The sequence below is a fragment of the Clinocottus analis genome, unplaced genomic scaffold (assembly GCF_023055335.1).
Source record: "Clinocottus analis isolate CAN_PGR_092001 unplaced genomic scaffold, fCliAna1.0.p SCAF_8, whole genome shotgun sequence".
In the NCBI taxonomy this organism is placed as follows: domain Eukaryota; kingdom Metazoa; phylum Chordata; class Actinopteri; order Perciformes; family Cottidae; genus Clinocottus; species Clinocottus analis.
In genome coordinates this window covers 11,034,856-11,051,838 of record NW_027176240.1, presented here as the reverse complement: position 1 = coordinate 11,051,838, position 16,983 = coordinate 11,034,856, and the positions used below count along the sequence as shown (strand labels likewise).

Here is a 16,983-nt window from a genome sequence, read left to right as displayed (position 1 = left end):
CCGTTTCCTCTCTCCCAGGATTCAGAAAGGGAGAACACAGTGGGAGAATAAGACAAAGAGTGAACATCCCATTTATTTTTGTAACATTAGGAGAAGCGATACCCTCCCTGGGAGTCGTGGTGGGAGGGGCAGACCCTTGGATGGTGGCTAACAATCGCAGCAGTTTCTTGTCAGAACTATCACAAAAACACCTTATGACTGACTGAAGGTATTCATAACACAGGTAATTATCACATTACTCGACGCCTCCTTGGATGTGATAGTGAATATGGTTCTGCTGGTATTAGTCGTTAGGGTTATTATTTTCATTTTAAAGGAAAGACCTGAAACGTGTATGAACTGGGTATGAGTTCAAAGGTTTCACGGTCTCACTACAACTATTGGTGATAGCTGTAAAGAGGAAATGTGTGTGAAAGGCTCTTCTTGCTCTTTGCCATTGCTGTAATTGATGCGTGCAAAATCGTTCTCTGATTGACTATTGACTCATTCACACATTTCTTATGTCAGGTACAAAATCACCCAAATAACTGTAGCAGGGTTTTTGTCGCCATCCAGCAGTTTGAAATGATCTTTTCTTGTTTTCTTCTTGGTAGGTTAGTGCATTGTGGGGTTCATAGAAAAATTCTTAAAAACTACAACACCTCTCACTTGACAAAAAGATAAGACAACAAAAAGGCAAACATGATATATGGTGAACAGGGAACACTTTCAGACGGAGCTCAAAAGTGTTGTTGCAACAAAGATGATCACTGAATTCAAGAGGCATTGATTCATAAAGTTATTTTTATTGAAGCTGAAGATATGTATAAATTCACATTTTATTACTTGCAAGATAGATTTTTCTCTTGGACACAGTAACATCATCACCAAAAGCTACTGGATGTATCTAAAAAGTTGTTGTATTGAGAGTCTATTTCTGTAACGAAGCCAAAAAGGCTTTTGCATCATCTCATAAACATTTAAAAAGTCAATGAGACATTGCATCGACCGGCAGGCACACCGGCTCCAAAACAGATGCACCTATCTCTCTCCATACAGTGAAAACACACATTTGATTTGGAACTTGCATTCAGATAAACATAAATATAGTTTCTTTCCATTACCGGTACTTAAATATGGCTTTTAACGCTCTCTTCCAGTTACCAAGGAAACCACATTAGGCAAATCAATGAAGGTAATGTCACTGGAGAGGGAGGGCATACCTCAACTCTCCCCCAACCAAACAGTGTGTGTGTGTGTGTGTGTGTGTGTGTGTGTGTGTGTGTGTGGCGTGTGTGTGTGTGTGTGTGTGTGTGTGTGTGTATGTGCATGTCTCTCTCTCTCTCTCTCTCTCATTTTCTATCCCATCGTCTCCCCCTCTGTTGATCTGCCGCCTCTCCCTCCCTCGCTCCCTCTTTCCCCCTCACAACACTCGCTTCCAGACAGCCACTGCCAAAGGACTAGCCTGCGCAGCACATCCCAAGTTGCCATTACTCAACGGGGGGTTGGAAGAAGAAGAAAGAGAGGAAAGGAAAAGAAGAAGAAGAAAAACTTCAACTTTAGCACAGGTGTTGTGGCAATCTGGAGCTCTGTGTTGCAGCCTGTAGTCCCAGCATGGCCTCCAACAGGGATTAAGAGGAGTTGCCTGGGGCCAGGTTTTGGGTGAGAGAAACGCCTGTCGAGCCAGGCTGCTTTTTTTTTCTTTCTTGTTTCTGTTGTAGTTAACATATTTGTGTTGTCTGTCTCGTATTCTTAAATCAGAACACTTAGATCGAAGTGGATGAAAGTGAGGAAGTAGGTGGAAGTTGACTCGGCTGAGCTACAGTTGGACGGGTGTTCAGTCGCTGGCCCGACCCGACCTGGCTCGGTGGCGCAGTGCTGGGCAATGACAGACAGCGGTCTCCCAGGATGTTCAGTATTGATGGCTTGGAGGTGATGGCTGTGCTGGTGGTGATGGGTCTCTTCATCAAAGTGCTGGAGCAGTTTGGGATGTTCGAGCCAGTCGGATGGGAAGGTAATGTGTTTTTTCCTGAGATTTAATGGTTTAATAACGGGGCAGTAAAATTAAATGTTTATAGGTGGGGTGGGTGTTTTTTCGAGTGTGTGCATGAGCTGAGACGTTGGTACTTTTATCTGCAGTGCCCATTTAGTCGGGTCTTGAGTGGGCTGCAGGCCTGTCTGAGAGTTTAGGTTACCAGTGCAACTGTTGGCCATGTAACTCTCTCTCCCCCTCTCTCTCTCCCTTTACGTCTGACTGTCTCTCCCCCTCTCTTCCTCTCTCTGTCTGTCGGTCTCAATGTCTCCCTCCTTCTCTCTCTCTCTCTCTCTCTCTCTCTCTCTCTCACACACACACACACACACACACACACACACACACACACACAGAGTAACTTTAGCTGTGTGTGAGGCCTGCCCATGGGGTGTGTGCTTTTACCCTTTAATCAATAACACTATGGACAAAGTGGGCCTGAGTGCTGTGTAGAGAAACGTGTCTCACTGAGGGAATGTCATCCTCACTCTCAGTGCTCCTATTAGCTTCATGGAGCTGTTTAAAGACAGAAACAGAAAATATAACATGCTTTTTGGTTGACGGGAGTGTGATTTGAGAAACATAATTCAGTTTCACTAAGGGATTTATTTTACATTAAAACTGTCAAAATGTCAAAAAAGACAGAAGCCCTCATTGATTTGTGGTTCATCAGCGGTCAACCATATGCTCAGTTTACGGATGTGTAATTATAGTTTTACTGAATGGTGCTTTTACAACACAACACTCTGCCTGTAAATGAAGGTTTGACTGAAAAGGGACTTGTCCCCCAAGATCTGTCACCACGCACCACGGCCTTGTTTGTCTTATCTGGATGACCCGTGCTTTGTCCCCCCGAAGTTCAATCTACTTACCTTGTTCACACTCGCTTATCTGTTCTCTTTTCATGACAACAGGGAAGATGTGATTGTTATCGCCATTGTGTTTTTGTTTCACTCTGCTCATTGCTCAGAGTGCCCTGTACACGTTGGGCATCTGGTAAAAGCTGCACTCTGACAGGAACTTTGGTTTTCTTTTTATGTAAAGAATCGGCTCCTCTTCTCATTTTGAGTCACCATGTCAAGGAAAGCATGCAGTCGAGTCAGTTAATCATTGCCATGTGTTCAAATGTTACCAATTTGTTCTGGTAGATTATTTGGGATGAGACTTTCTTCATCTCTGAAGCATCTGCTGGATTGCACTCAGTAGTCAAAGTGTGCCACAAGCTTTGACAAAAAAAATGTCCCTTTGCAAAGCTGTGGTGTGTATATGCATGCATAAACTCACAAATAAGCACACACACACACACACACACACACACACACACACACACACACACACACACACACACACACACACACACACACACACACACACACACACACACACACACATTCAGGCTCTATTAATACATAGTATGAGCATCAGTATTTCACTATATGTTGACTATTCTTTATCGAATATGGCAGGAGTAATATCTGTGTGTGTATGTGTGTGTGTGTGTGTGTGTGTGTGTGTGTGTGTGTGTGTGTGTGTGTGTGTGTGTGTCTGTGTGTGTACTAACTCCCCCGAGGGTACTTAAGCTAATGAATTTTCTCTTTAATGGAGGAACTTAGTCTGAGTAATACAGTGTCTGTGCCATCTGCAGAGTCATGCGTTCACTAGAAGGCTTGTAACTAATGCACAATCCACATAAGGACACGTGACACACACTTGATACACACATGCCTCTGTTTGCCTAAAATACTGGTGGTGTCATGATGTCATTAGTCAAGCAATCTATTTTGACCATGTGTTTCTGTGTGAAACTGTAAAACAATCATGTGTAATCTTTCCTCTTTCATAATAATTCTCTGCCAGGCCAGATTCCCTCTTCCACGAGACAGATTCTTTCATTTTGCTTGACGTGCTGAATTTAATAGTGGAGCCTTGTGTTGGCTGCTTGTGTGGCGGTGTGTGTGTGTGTCTTTCATTTACTTCTCGTAGGATATCGATCTGCTGACATGAGTTGACTTGACAGCAAGTAGTAGTTAGTTACTGGTTGTAAACTTTGACGGAAACCCTTTCCCCCTTTACTGTGGCTTTACAAGAATAACACAAGTAACACAGTAATAACACAAGTTTGCAATGGTAGTTAAATAAGTGTCTTCATTTCTGTCAGTTTTGGGGTAAGAATATAGAATAAAATATGAGTAGTGGTTGAAAGTGCCCCTTTTCTCCCTCTTGGTGGGCTCCTTCCCAGTCATTTTCTAGTGAGACGGAGCGAGACGAGTAAAACAGAGAGACTGTGAGACTCCCATTCAAATGAGCTGTGTAAATGACCTCATGCTGATGAAATACACACATAGAGACACACAACGTGCACATACTGTTGTGTTCTCGAGCAAAAGAGGAAAAAAGAAGTTAGGATGATGCCTACAGTATGTGTGAGGTGCACGCTCGTCTGCAGGTTTACTGGGCTCCGATAGATTTAAAGCCAATGGTTAATGGATGGAGAGTTTTCCTGAGAGGTTTATGGGGTCGAAATTGAAGCGTTCTTGTACAATGGGATTATCTGAGTTGGATGGCGGCCTGCCTGATGTTCCTTTCACCACATTTGTCTTGTTCTAAAAGCATTCACTGGATCTCCCACCTGTTTACTTTTCAATTATCACAATAATACGAACATCCCAGCTCCTCCATGTGGCTCAATGGTGTGCAGCAGATATAAAGGTTGACTACTGGACGACAGCAATTCTGCTCATTTATTTGGCAAACCTGTTAACATTTCCTGTGTCTTTGTGCATGACTGTTGTAGAGCACAGACTAGATCCACTGTTTGCTATGAATTATTGATGCTTGTGCTATGGCTCTCTGGATTGCAATGTGAGTTTCTAACTATTGGATGGATTGCCATGAAATTTGCTACAATACTCAAGATCTCTGGTGAATTAACCTGACTTTCCTCTCCCGGCACTTTTTCACTTATTCAGTGAATCATTTCAAAATCTCTTGACTTTTCTTGATGTACCACCATGAGGTTGACATTTGTGTTTATTATTGAAATGGATGTGATACAATGGGCTGGATTGCTGGATTTGGAAACTATATATTGCACAGCAAACTAAGAGGGTGAACACACAGAACATTATGCTAAACATCAGCAGTGTATTCGCTTTCCGTTCAGATTGACACAGCAGCTCAAGATGTGTTTGTTAACGCTAATGCTGTTTAGCATTGCCCATATTAATGTGTAAGATAAACTCAAAGCATCTTTGAGGGCAGCTAATTATGATGATGGATAGCACCAGATCATAATAGGTGTCTTAAATACAACATATAAAGTGTGTTTAGTTTTCTGGTGTGTCGAATATGTGAATGGTCTGATCTGCGTTTGTGTCTGTGTGTGTGTGTGTGTGTGTGTGTGTGTGTGTGTGCGTATATGTGTGTGTGTGTGTGTGTGTGTACCTTTGATCTTTGATGGCCAATATAGATTTAGCTCCATCATGAAACATCCTTCATGATTTTGCAGTAAAGGCTCAGTAAACCTTTTTTCCTTCTTAAGAGGTTATTTGGCTATGATCAGCACGGTGTGCATGTGTGTGTGTGTGTGTGTGTGTGTGTGTGTGTGTGTGTGTGTGTGTGTGTGTGTGTGTGTGTGTGTGTATGTGACTGGGATAAGTGAAGGTAAATTGCTTAGCGGTCAGCAGAGGACCCATTTGTGTCCAAGCACAAACACACACACTCACAGAGACACGTCCATCTACCCTCATTGTAACTGCCCTTCAACAGACGCTAATAGAGAACGCTGTGTGTTTGTATGTGTGTTTTGTTCTGACTACAAACAGCACCTCTTTTTTTCTCGGCCCCTCTGACGGCTGGAAGATGAGAGTCTTGGACACGAGACGAGATATTTGATACACAACACTCTTCAAAAGTTATAGTAAGTGAACTATTCTGCAACAGCTTTAGTGGGATCAAAGCGGCAATATTACAATATTATAAGTAACTCATTCCATACAGAGATAACATATTGTTGTATGATGGTTTTAAATCCAGGCCAAGCATGAGCATTGTAAAAATGTATAAAACTTGCATTGAACAGGTTTTTACAATCATAAAGAAATCATATTGGCAGCTTTAAAATGTAACTATTGAATACAAGTGGAGATGAAGAAAGAACCAAGAATCAAACTAACATGCACATAAACTAAAGCAAAAGGGAAACCTAATGCAATAGACATAATCTCAGCAGTACATTTGAGAACAATTGATTCAGTCAAGCTAATGTAAAAAGGTTATATGCATATCGGGTTACATATCAACCTTAAGAAACGTGTCCCATGAGAGAAGCTGTTTAATAGTTTACCTGAATAATGTCCCTCCATTCAACTCTACTGTTCATACAAAGGCACTTTAATAAAGATGCTCTAAAGCTTTTAGTGTCCAGTTCACAAGCAAACCGCTGCACTTCTGATATTAATCTAGACTATAATTGACTAATAACTTGATTTCCTAATTTTCTCTCATACAACAGTTCCCACTCACTCTCCTGGACTGGCTAACTATCTCACACAAACTGTGTTATTAACAAGGGTGCAAACGCCTTGCTGCAGGTTTTACTGCGATAAAACATTTATGTTGGGCAGACAAGTGACCATTATTCACCTTGTTTTACAACAACTTTGGGAAAGGCACAGTCTGCTGTCTGTCTGCAATTGATTTAAATGCCAATGTCTTCTTCATTCTAGACTGAATTCCAATAAACGTGTAAAATAACTGGCCTGTTGGCTGCTGCTGATTGAGCTTCACTCTTCACTTTTTTTTGTTTTAACATAGCAATGTCTTGTTTGGCAGGGAATGGGGTTAGTTTGCTCTGTGGCTGTGACAGCCATGCCCCTTGAAGATTTGTTTTACTGGTCTTAGTGGGAAACAAATCTTTTAAAAGCTGAACCCAAACCTTTCCGACAGCCAAGATTCAACCCTTTTAGCTGCAAGTATTTCTTTCTCTGTTGTATCGACCCGTTCAGGATGTTTACCTGATTTGGCTTCTGGCAGGAAAGAGCAGAGCAAAGTGTTTATGATTTGATGGAAATAGGTTTTTGAGTATTTTTGTGAGCAATGCAAACATAATTAAGATTGACTGCTTCACATCACTCAAAAACACAGCATGCATTAAAAAAAAAAGCATCAATGCAGCAGAGTGCCAGAAAAGAAGCTTCAGAGTATAACAGCTGTAAAGCTGTTCGGTCTGCTCGAGCTTTGATCCGACACGTTGTCATCGTAGCAAACATGAGTGATACTATCCCTTACAGTGTTGTGTGGAGGCGGATGTGTTTGTGAGTGTGTTGGAAATGGTTAATGGGTTGTGATCAGACATTACCCTCCCACTGTTTGTCTGGTCTCTGGAACAGAATTTAAATGATAAGAGAGAGAGAGAGAGAGAGAGAGAGAGAGAGAGAGAGAGAGAGAGAGAGAGAGAGAGAGAGAGAGAGAGAGAGAGAGACTTGTCTTGCACTGCCCTCTTCAGGTGTAAAAGTTAAAGTGTTTAGAAAGGTCAAAGAATTTTGGCCTTTCAACCTCACTGTTTAATTATTTTTGTAGAAGTGTTGTGTAACACTAAATATTGACAACCACTTGCATTGTTAATAGTGTATCTAATCCAATTGCTGAGATAAAAAAAATGATGCATAACTGAAAAAGATGCATTTTTAGTGAAAGAAAAATGACACAATATGTTTTCAACCGGATTGCCTCGTTACACTTCCAGAACAAGAATCTACAAACACGTTTAATCGTGGTCATAAATAGTTAAAAATCCTTCATTAAATAGAAACCCTTCACACATTTGTTTTCGCTCCATTCACAGAGACTTGTATCCAAACAAGACACAACAGAACAACTATATGGTATATTCCTGAAAAACAAATGTCTGAATGTAACTATTTATCTAATTGATGTTGTTGATGTTAAATAATCCATTACGTCTCGTTTCCTCAAATGACAAAACCTCTCTGATCCATCCGTCACGCCTGGTGGTGACCATTTCTGAAGAAAACGGTTCCTCAGCAGCTTTGTAGTTCATGATAAAAAGGGTCTCAGAAGAATTGATCTGTTTTCATCCCACATCGCAGTATTAAAAATATCCTTTAAAAGCAAATGATCTATGCAAATGGGTCTCTTCTTTCACATATCTAATTGGAAACGCACTCAACTTTGAGCGCCATTTGTCATTGACCTCCACTGTGTCTCCTCCTTTTGCACACACACACACACACACACACACACACATGCACGCACACACACGCACACACACACACACACACACACACACACACACACACATGCACACACATATACCCGCAGACATTTTAATCAGTTTTGAGAGTAATAATTGCCAAGGTAGACATCTAAATATGGAGGTATTTCAATTACTCTGTGTGCCTGGCTTCAGGCAAAATATGCCACACAGCAACTAATCAACTTACTAATTAACCTAGCTTTTTATCACACTCTTAGTATGTGTACGCGTGTGTGTGTGTGTGTGTGTGTGTGTGTGTGTGTGTGTGTGTGTGTGTGGGTGTTGTCAGCATCTATCATTGCATTAATTAGTATTCAGGCAAGTGCACCTCCATCAACATATAAAGATGAAAAAGTCTCTTGGGATGGATTACAGGTGTCGCTTCCTCCTATACAACGGCTGTAAACAGTTCTGTGTGATTTTCCACCCTGGAGGAACCTCACTGCCCTAATCAGATATTTAGACGTGATGAGCGGAAGTCAAGCGAGAAGAAGAAATGCATGAGGAATTTTTCTGGAAGCTGTTTGGTACGTTCACCACTTGCTAATTATACCACGTACAACGCTCATTTTCTGAGCATGTGGGGCAACACTTTTGCTCAGTTGGACACAGCTACTCCAAAGAGCTCATATCTGATTAGCATTAAAGTGATTAGTAATTCAATGGTGTGTAATGTGTAATTTAGTTAATTCTTAGTCATGCTTAAGGCGAGGCTCTGGGGTTGGCAATGACTATCTGCCAGTTTATCTATTGACCATTAGCTACTGGACAGATTGCCATAAAATGTTGTAGATATTCATGATCCTCAGTGAACATAACCTGATGACTGTGATAAACTCCTGACTTCTAGTCTAACCATGAGTTTAACATGTGTGATTTTGAGTGAAATGTCCCGGAATGAAATGTTGTGTTCCCCTTAGGATGAAGAGTAAACACTTTGGTGACACTTAAACTTTTCATGTAGTGCCATTATGAGGCCAAAATGTGTGACCAAGTACATGCAAAGCTGATGCCATTCCCGTCACCCTCACCTGCACTTTGTGTTAAGAAGAGAGCAAGCCTACTCGCTGTAGGGTGAAAATGGTCAACAAATTGGCACGTTAGCATCATCATTGTACAACACATGGCAAGCAGATATTAGCATGTAGCTTCAAGCACCGCTGGGCCTATCACTTAAGGCTCACTGAGCCGCTAGTGTGGCTGTAGACTCTTGTTAAGTATGTCAATTACATAATATATTTTTTTTAAAACCTTGGCTGTATTTCAGTTTGGAGCAGTTCCTAAATACATTCATGACATGATTCAATACAATGATATTGTTCTATGTAATCCAGATTTATACCACTGCGATTTTATAGCCACCTAGACATCTAGACGTATTTTGATTTGCAAGTCACCAAATCAATGCATGCAGGGTTAGAGTAGTGCAGCTAGAATTCGTGTTACCATTATTAGAAACAATCCCATCAACAGTAACAAGTTCAAAGGTCAGTGCCTTACAATATTCCTGGAATCACAGAGCCGTCACGTCTGAGTTAAAGTTAAAGGGGAGTTTTTTACATTTACTTGTATTATATTGATCTTACATTTCTGTCTTGGTATGTGACAGATATCCCAATGCTTGATGTAGGTGTATGGCAGATTGGCGCGACCAGCCTTAATCTCTCACACTTTCATCCTTGATTTGACTCTCCAACTGCAGACTTTGAGAATTTGCTGGCCTAAATATGTCACAGTATTCACGAATTCACGTAGCCTGTTTTATTCAGCGTGCCTGTAAATGTATGTGTAATGTATTGTATATTGCTTTATGTAGAATATAACTCGGTGTAGATGACCAGTTGGGAAGTGAATCACATTTAATCACCGCTTTTCTCAATCATGTTCTCTTTCATCATCTCAATTTATGTGATCATAAAGAGCTTCTTGTAATAATGTCTGATCCTTCAGTGCCACTAGATGGCTTGAACTCTCTCTTATTGTACTTGAAACACTCAACTGCCACAGTCGACTCTCTCTCTTTAAAAGACAGTGATTAATAGTTGCACACTTTTAGGGTCCATGAGCCCAGTTTCCGACTTTGAACGTGAACTCAAAATCACTGCATGTTGTCATTTTGTTTACCAGAGTCGGCCTCTGATTAAGTGTAGGGTTCTTCAGTCTCACAAGGCTCTGCTGCTCGAGGCCCAGCAGCGAAACTGCTCTGCGTCTCATTTTGACTGAGAATCATTAATCACATGTGACGGCATATAGATCAAGCTCTCCGTAAACCTCCATCTCCTGGTTTCTTTCGGTTCGGCGTTGAGCCAACCTACTTGCAGGCACAGACAGACAGATGCATGCACATACATAGAGGGACTGACTATTCCCCCGTCTCCCATCTCAGTTCCTGTAGAACATTCACTTCCTTTTGATAACAGGGTTTTATTGAACATGAAGCGGAGGATTAAAGCAATAGAGCACGTTAAATTCAAAAGGTATCACGTTCCACTTTTGTTGAAGTCTTGCCATTTCTTCTTTTGACATGCAGTAATTTTACATTCTTCTCCCAATGCCACTTCCAGAGACTGATCTGACAAAAAGGACAAAAGCATCAGTCATTTCAGCAAAGGCCCCCAAACAACATGAGTGAAGTCCCGCAGCACCTGTGGTAATTTTGACACCAGGTCGTTGAGAGAAAAGGAGGAAGTTGGATGTTTTATAAAACCACAAGGTCCGCAGGCAGAGGCGATCGAAACGGCAGACTGCAACTCACAAGGGCATTGTTTTCTTTCCATTCCTACCGAAAGCCAACATCTTTTAAGCATGAGGATGCACCTTGTGAGTTTGTGCCAAAACCTGACCAGGCCTCAACAATAGTGGTGTCAGAAACAAAAAGTGTTAAGTTTTTTATACTTGTTGTGAAGGGCACAGACAAATGATGTCCTGTTGTTTGGGCTGTCAAATAAGAAAACAGGAGGAAAGTTACAAACCATCTATTTTCCTGTTTGGGGGTACTTTGTGTAATACCTTGAGTCAGGTTACTGACTGCCTGATGTGATACCAATGTTCTTTTTCTCTTAAATTTAAATATGTGTAACTCACTGCAAGAAACTTATTGCAGGTCGCTTTGGATAAAAGCATCAGCTAAATTAAACGTAAATAAAGTCGTTAGAAACATTGTTATGTAAGGTAAGATTGGGTCAGATGTTGTGGTGGGACTAAAATGCTGTCTGCAGCCCATTGTGACCTGATGACTGACAATAAAAACACTGAATTTTTTTTGACCCTGTGTCTACGAACGTTTCACATCAGTGCATCCAAACTCCTTTTCAGCATGATCATTTCCTTCATCAAATCCCACCTTAATATTATGTTTCCGAGGGTTCAAAAGGCTATATCATATCCTTTCTACTGTAAATTTACTGAACAACTTTGTTTCCTGCTGCACTTTGTTGAGTTGTGAAAAGGCCTAAATCCGTCATGAGTCCGTCAATCACACATGACCTCGTCAGGTATGTTAAAGCCAAGAATGCATCATCATCCATTCTTTTAAATCCTGTTTTCTGTCCCAGTTCTTCAGCGACTCTGTCTGCCAGTGGTTGGATGTTAGTGTGCCAGATGTGACATCAATATATCCCTTCACGGCTGAAATATTCCCCACTGTACTGGATTGCATATGCAATACATGTTATAGCCAGATTTCTACTCCAGGCAGTGTGTTTGTGAGTGCATGTAAGTTGAATACACTCAGGGGAGATTGCCACATCTGTGAGTTTGTCCACAGTAGCCGCTGGGTCAGATGCTTCGCCTCTCCGTCATCATGTTCTCCCTCCTCCCTCCTATTAGTCTTTCTCTGCTTCTTCTGCTAATTTTGTCCAGCATTTTCCCCCCGGTAGCTCTTTTTGATTATTTGGATTTTGGCTTGAGTCCTTGCTATACCCCTGTTTGCTGTTGTTCCACCTTGCCCATCCGTTCCTTGTCTCCTCTCCAGAGTGATTGTTCTTATCTGTTTATTATATGCCCCCCCCCTACCCTCCTGTCTGTTTCCCTTCTTAACCTACAAGTAGTGCTCCTCCATCATTTTCCCTCCTTCCCTTTCTCCTCACCCTCCTCCGCCCTCCCCTTCACTCAGTCCCATCACTGACCCAATTAAACATGGGGAGGGACACAGCAGAAGGAGAGTGACGGAGGTAAGGCGAGAAAGAGAGCGAGAGGGAGGACAGGCAGAGAGTAGAGAGTTTGAGAGTTACTCGCTGGAAAAGCAGAGAGAGAGAGAGTAAGGGAGAGAGAGAGAGAGAGAGAGAGAGAGAGAGAGAGAGAGAGAGAGAGAGAGAGAAAGAGAGAGAGAGAGAGAGAGAGAGAGAGAAGGAGAGAGAGAGAGAGCGAGAGAAGGAGAGAGAGAGAGAGAGAGAGAGAGAGAGAGAGAGAGAGAGAGAGAGAGAGAGAGAGAGAGAGAGAGAGGGAGAGAGAGAGACACAAAACAATTGCCGCCAACCTGCCAGGACACACACAGTGAATTGTCCGAACTTCACCTGGAACTTAAACAACCTTTGACAGCCCTGGAGGCAGCGGGGGTGGAGCAGCAAGTCGGCAGCCCTGCTGCCACGTACTTACCGTTCTAGATGAAGGTACGAGGAGAATAACAATCTACCCTCAGTGAAGAAAGCGGGCGGGGAGCCGTGCAGAGTTAGGATGGAGGAATACCGGCATTTAGAGGGAGACTGAGACGAGATACTGAAGAGACGAAGACAGTGCATTCCTGGCTGCGGCTGAGGGGGGCGGGGGGGAGTGGTTGCCCCGAGGCAAGACGAAGATTTTGGTTGACGGAAACGGAGGATGGGGGAAAGGATGTATCTGTTCTTCAAAGAACAGTGGGAGGTGGAGGGGCTGCAGACTGTGGGCATCCTCCTGGTGGTCTGTAGCTCCCTCAAACTGATGCACTTTCTTGGGCTTATCGACCTCACCACGGCAGGTAAGGGAATAGGTAAGCGAGCGAGAAAGCGGGGAGGAATTAAAATGATGAATTTGGTGAGGGGACATTAAGAGGAAAAACACTCAGCTGGAAATAGGAGCGTCTACATATGTGTTTGTTTGTTTGATTCAACATAACAGAGTCGAGTGGCCTAATTTCTGCACTAAATAGCTGTTAGTGTGTGTGTGTGTGTGTGTGTGTGTGTGTGTGTGTGTGTGTGTGTGTGTGTGTGTGTGTGTGTGTGTGTGTGTGTGTGTGAGTCTGTGTGTGTGTGTGTGTGTGTGTGTGTGTGTGTGTCGGCTTTGTCTGAAATCCTAAAGTACATATGATACATAACTTTCTACCTCACATGAATCTTGCAGAATGGTAAAACTGATTATCATGCTTCATTCATGACACAAAAGAAATCTCAAACACAAAAATTTATTTAAATTAAAATTTCCTTTCCAGAACACAGATATTCATCATTCAATACATTACTTCTTACAATTAATGGTTTCTGTCTGAAGATTATTTTATTAAACATGGACTTTACTTGCTCCTTTCACTGATGAGAATGTGCTTTCCAAAAATGTTTTCTGTTTTTATTTATTCTTAGTTTTCTTTTGCTTAAAGGGGAGCTTCACTGATTGTATACGTCTAGATGAAGAGTTCTACAATGTAATGACTTCTGTGTCTCTGGAGGGAGATTTCTAAAGTCAGAAAATATCATGAAGATGGCATCGGATTGTGATTATCCCAGCGGGATTCTAAAGAAAAACAAATGCTTTATGGGAGTTTTAGGATTTAATGGCCAAAGTGCAAAACCTCCCATGTGCAAAATTATCCAGGAAAAGTGAAGGAAACCCTCTTATATGCACTTTAGTTCTCTTTTTGTGTTTTGTGTATATTTTGTATATGTTGTGATGTATTCAGTATCCTTAACAAATAGCGTTCAGCAAAAAAACAAAAAGTACATTTTTCAGGTAGGAGGTTTTGCTCTTCGGCCATCGATATGATAAACCATATGAGCCATATTCATTGTTTCTTTTTTTACCTCTTGTAAGGTCCACCAAATATGAAAGTGCAATACTTAGTGAATGGAGTGCTGTTAACAGTGAAGATAGACAGGAAAAGTGGACGTTATTGACATTAGGTAAATGTCCGAGGCCTCATTTAAAACCACAGACACCAACAGGATGTCCATCAGCTCTAATTTTATCCCAATATTGTGAAAGTTACACAGTTTTTAAAAAATGCAGTTCCACATCTCTCATCATCAGAAGGGCCAAGAGATAGCTGAAGGGTTCATTTGTTGGATCTGCAGTATTCTGTTTCACTGTAATATGTTTGCCGCCTTTGCTTTAGTTGACAGTTTCTCTGTGCCTTGTGAAAATCCTCAGATCTCTTGAGTTTATGAGACACGCAGCTTCTTCAAAAGTTACTGGATATTGCCAAAAATGTGTTGCCATCAAGTTAAAAATAGAGCTGTTTTTCTTATTTGCTGAAGAGTTGTGATGGTTTGTGTACCCGAGGGGAAACTATTGAACTCTAATTGTACAATCACAACAGGTCACGCTGGGTAAGAATGTCTCAGCGAGCCGAGCCTGATGCGGAGTATAATATACTTTATATAGTATAGTTTTATTTTTTTATTTTTTATTTAAAGGCTAGGAAACAAATTGATCTCATTTACAATAAAGGACAGTTCCAACTTTTCATATTAAGGACTGCATCTTCTACAAATCAAAGTTCATAGTACGCTTTAAAACAACAGTGAAACAAAAATAAAAAGCAACATAAGTTAAGTTGAAAGATAAATAGAGTAGATTATGTTTTTGGGGCGTGCTTTATAATATATAGGGGAATTAAAATCAGGTTTATCAGGTTTATCCCTCTGAGATCAAACATCTCTATTCCAAGACAAACTTGGCAAAGACAGCCAGAGCACATTTACTCAAAGACATCACAACTAGCAAGATTTCAGCAGCAAAAGACACAGAAACAGAAGAGAAGAAAAGAAAGCTAAGAGGGAGAGAGGAAAGGATGTCTCAGTCCTAAAGCAGTAAAGCTTTGTCAGTTTCCTGTGTATTAGGCTTTCAAGGTCCTCACAAGTATTTCAAGCTCGGTGTTCCATGCAGAGCAAAAGAAGGAGAAATCATGACGTCATTGTTTTTCTTACCTTTCTCTGTCCAGGCCTTCAGGACAATCGGTAGAAATTTAATTTAGTCCGCTACACCGAGAGACAAACTGCATCTGTAACACATTTGTGAAGGTTAAAAATGTATTTTACAACTTTTAAAGCTATCTTCCATTTTGCTTAGATATACCTGTTAGATATACCACTGGTTGCAATACAGGTATTAAAGTATTGTGTGAAGGTTGCAGCTCGGAGGTTTGGCTTTTCAGATTTTTCCGCTTTCAATCATATCACATGATCTTCCTCGGCAGACGGAGTTAACCGGTTGTTGTGCAATAGTAGTTGTCCATGTTGCCTTTCTTCTTGCCAAATTAATCTAATCTCTGGTCCATTTGGCTGATTAGTCCAATTAGCTTCACATCAAGCAGTTACACCATTAAAATGCCACATCCACCACTGCTCTGAATACATCGCGGTTACTCTGCCATCAGCCCTAACTAAAGGTTTAGTTTACTTTATAGATTATTCTACATTCACTCTGATTAATTGTTGTACTTTTTGACATATGGTCAAAGAAGTATTTGATATTAATGTCTGTATCGTTTGGCAGCTGTTGGGTCTATACCAAAAAAAGGTCTATGTACTATATCTCACAGACAGCTGAGGGCTGTGCTCGGTGGCTGGAGGTATTATTCTGGTCTCCATCGTCCAATGTGCGCTGCCTGTTCTGGCTCAAAATGATTCTGTTCAGAAGGGCAGAGTCCCCGAAGCTCTATGAAGCAGAGAGACAGGGTGACGCATCACCGAGGCAAGATAGTCAGCAGAGGTGCTGTGGTTTTATTGTTTTTTCCCCCATCATGGCCTTCATCCCTCAGACCACTTGGGTTCTGCTAGGAGGGGGCGACGGGACTGTTTCATTTGCACGAATGTGTTTTACTTCCTTGACCTGATTTTCATCATATGCAGTTTGATTTGAGATGACCTGATACGGTGCTGGGCGGTCTGGGTCTGGTTGGCAATACAACTGTTAACATATGAAGTGAACTCAAAGCCTTCGTTGATGATTGACTTGTGTTTTGGATTGATGCTCTGCGCTGGTTTTTCATACAGTTTGCTGAACGTGGCATTGTGACAAGAGAGCCGGTCTGTTTGAGGGCGCTGTGTGTTTGCCGGGTTCACGCTGTGCTGCTGTGTAGTATCTACCGTTTGAAGCGGTATTCATGGTCTCCCATCACTGAGCCAGGTCAGCAGGCAACTACCAATTTGACTAAACGGCATGAATCAGTCTGTTGTTGGATCTGTCCGTTGCATGGAGTGTGTTATTGTTTTTTACAGGCATGTGTGTGTGTGAAAACTTTGCAGACTTGCGTGTATGTTTAACCTTTGTGCTATGGTTGGTGATTACAGGTAATCCTTCCAACAGCCAAAGCAAAAAAACCATAAAGCAGCGATTCCTCAAGCTGCTGCCATGCTGCAAGCCCGAGGCTGTCCCCTCAGTCAGTGAAAGCAAGTGCTCCTCCACTCTCTATACATCTCTACTTACCCCCAACAACTCTTTAGTGAATTCAAAAGCGTCACGCAGATGCTCGTGTGGATTCCGCCATGTACACACACACACACCCAGC

At 41.7% G+C, this 16,983-nt stretch overlaps 1 protein-coding gene across 4 annotated transcripts in view; it reads left to right on the top strand.

Annotated features, from left to right (window-relative positions):
• The window catches only part of LOC137779524 (A-type potassium channel modulatory protein KCNIP2), an 81,963-nt gene that overhangs the window by 58,610 nt on the left and 6,370 nt on the right, over positions 1-16,983 (top strand). The window contains exons 1-2 of one of the 4 annotated variants that reach the window (XM_068567373.1): positions 833-1,641; positions 1,741-1,993. The exons of 2 other annotated variants lie outside the window; for them this stretch is intronic. In XM_068567373.1, coding sequence (XP_068423474.1) covers positions 1,888-1,993 — 106 coding nt within the window. In that variant the 5' untranslated portion in view covers positions 833-1,641; positions 1,741-1,887. Of the gene's footprint in view, positions 1-832; positions 1,642-1,740; positions 1,994-16,765; positions 16,865-16,983 lie in introns of those variants that run through there. One more of the 4 variants, XM_068567372.1, reaches the window with a different exon arrangement.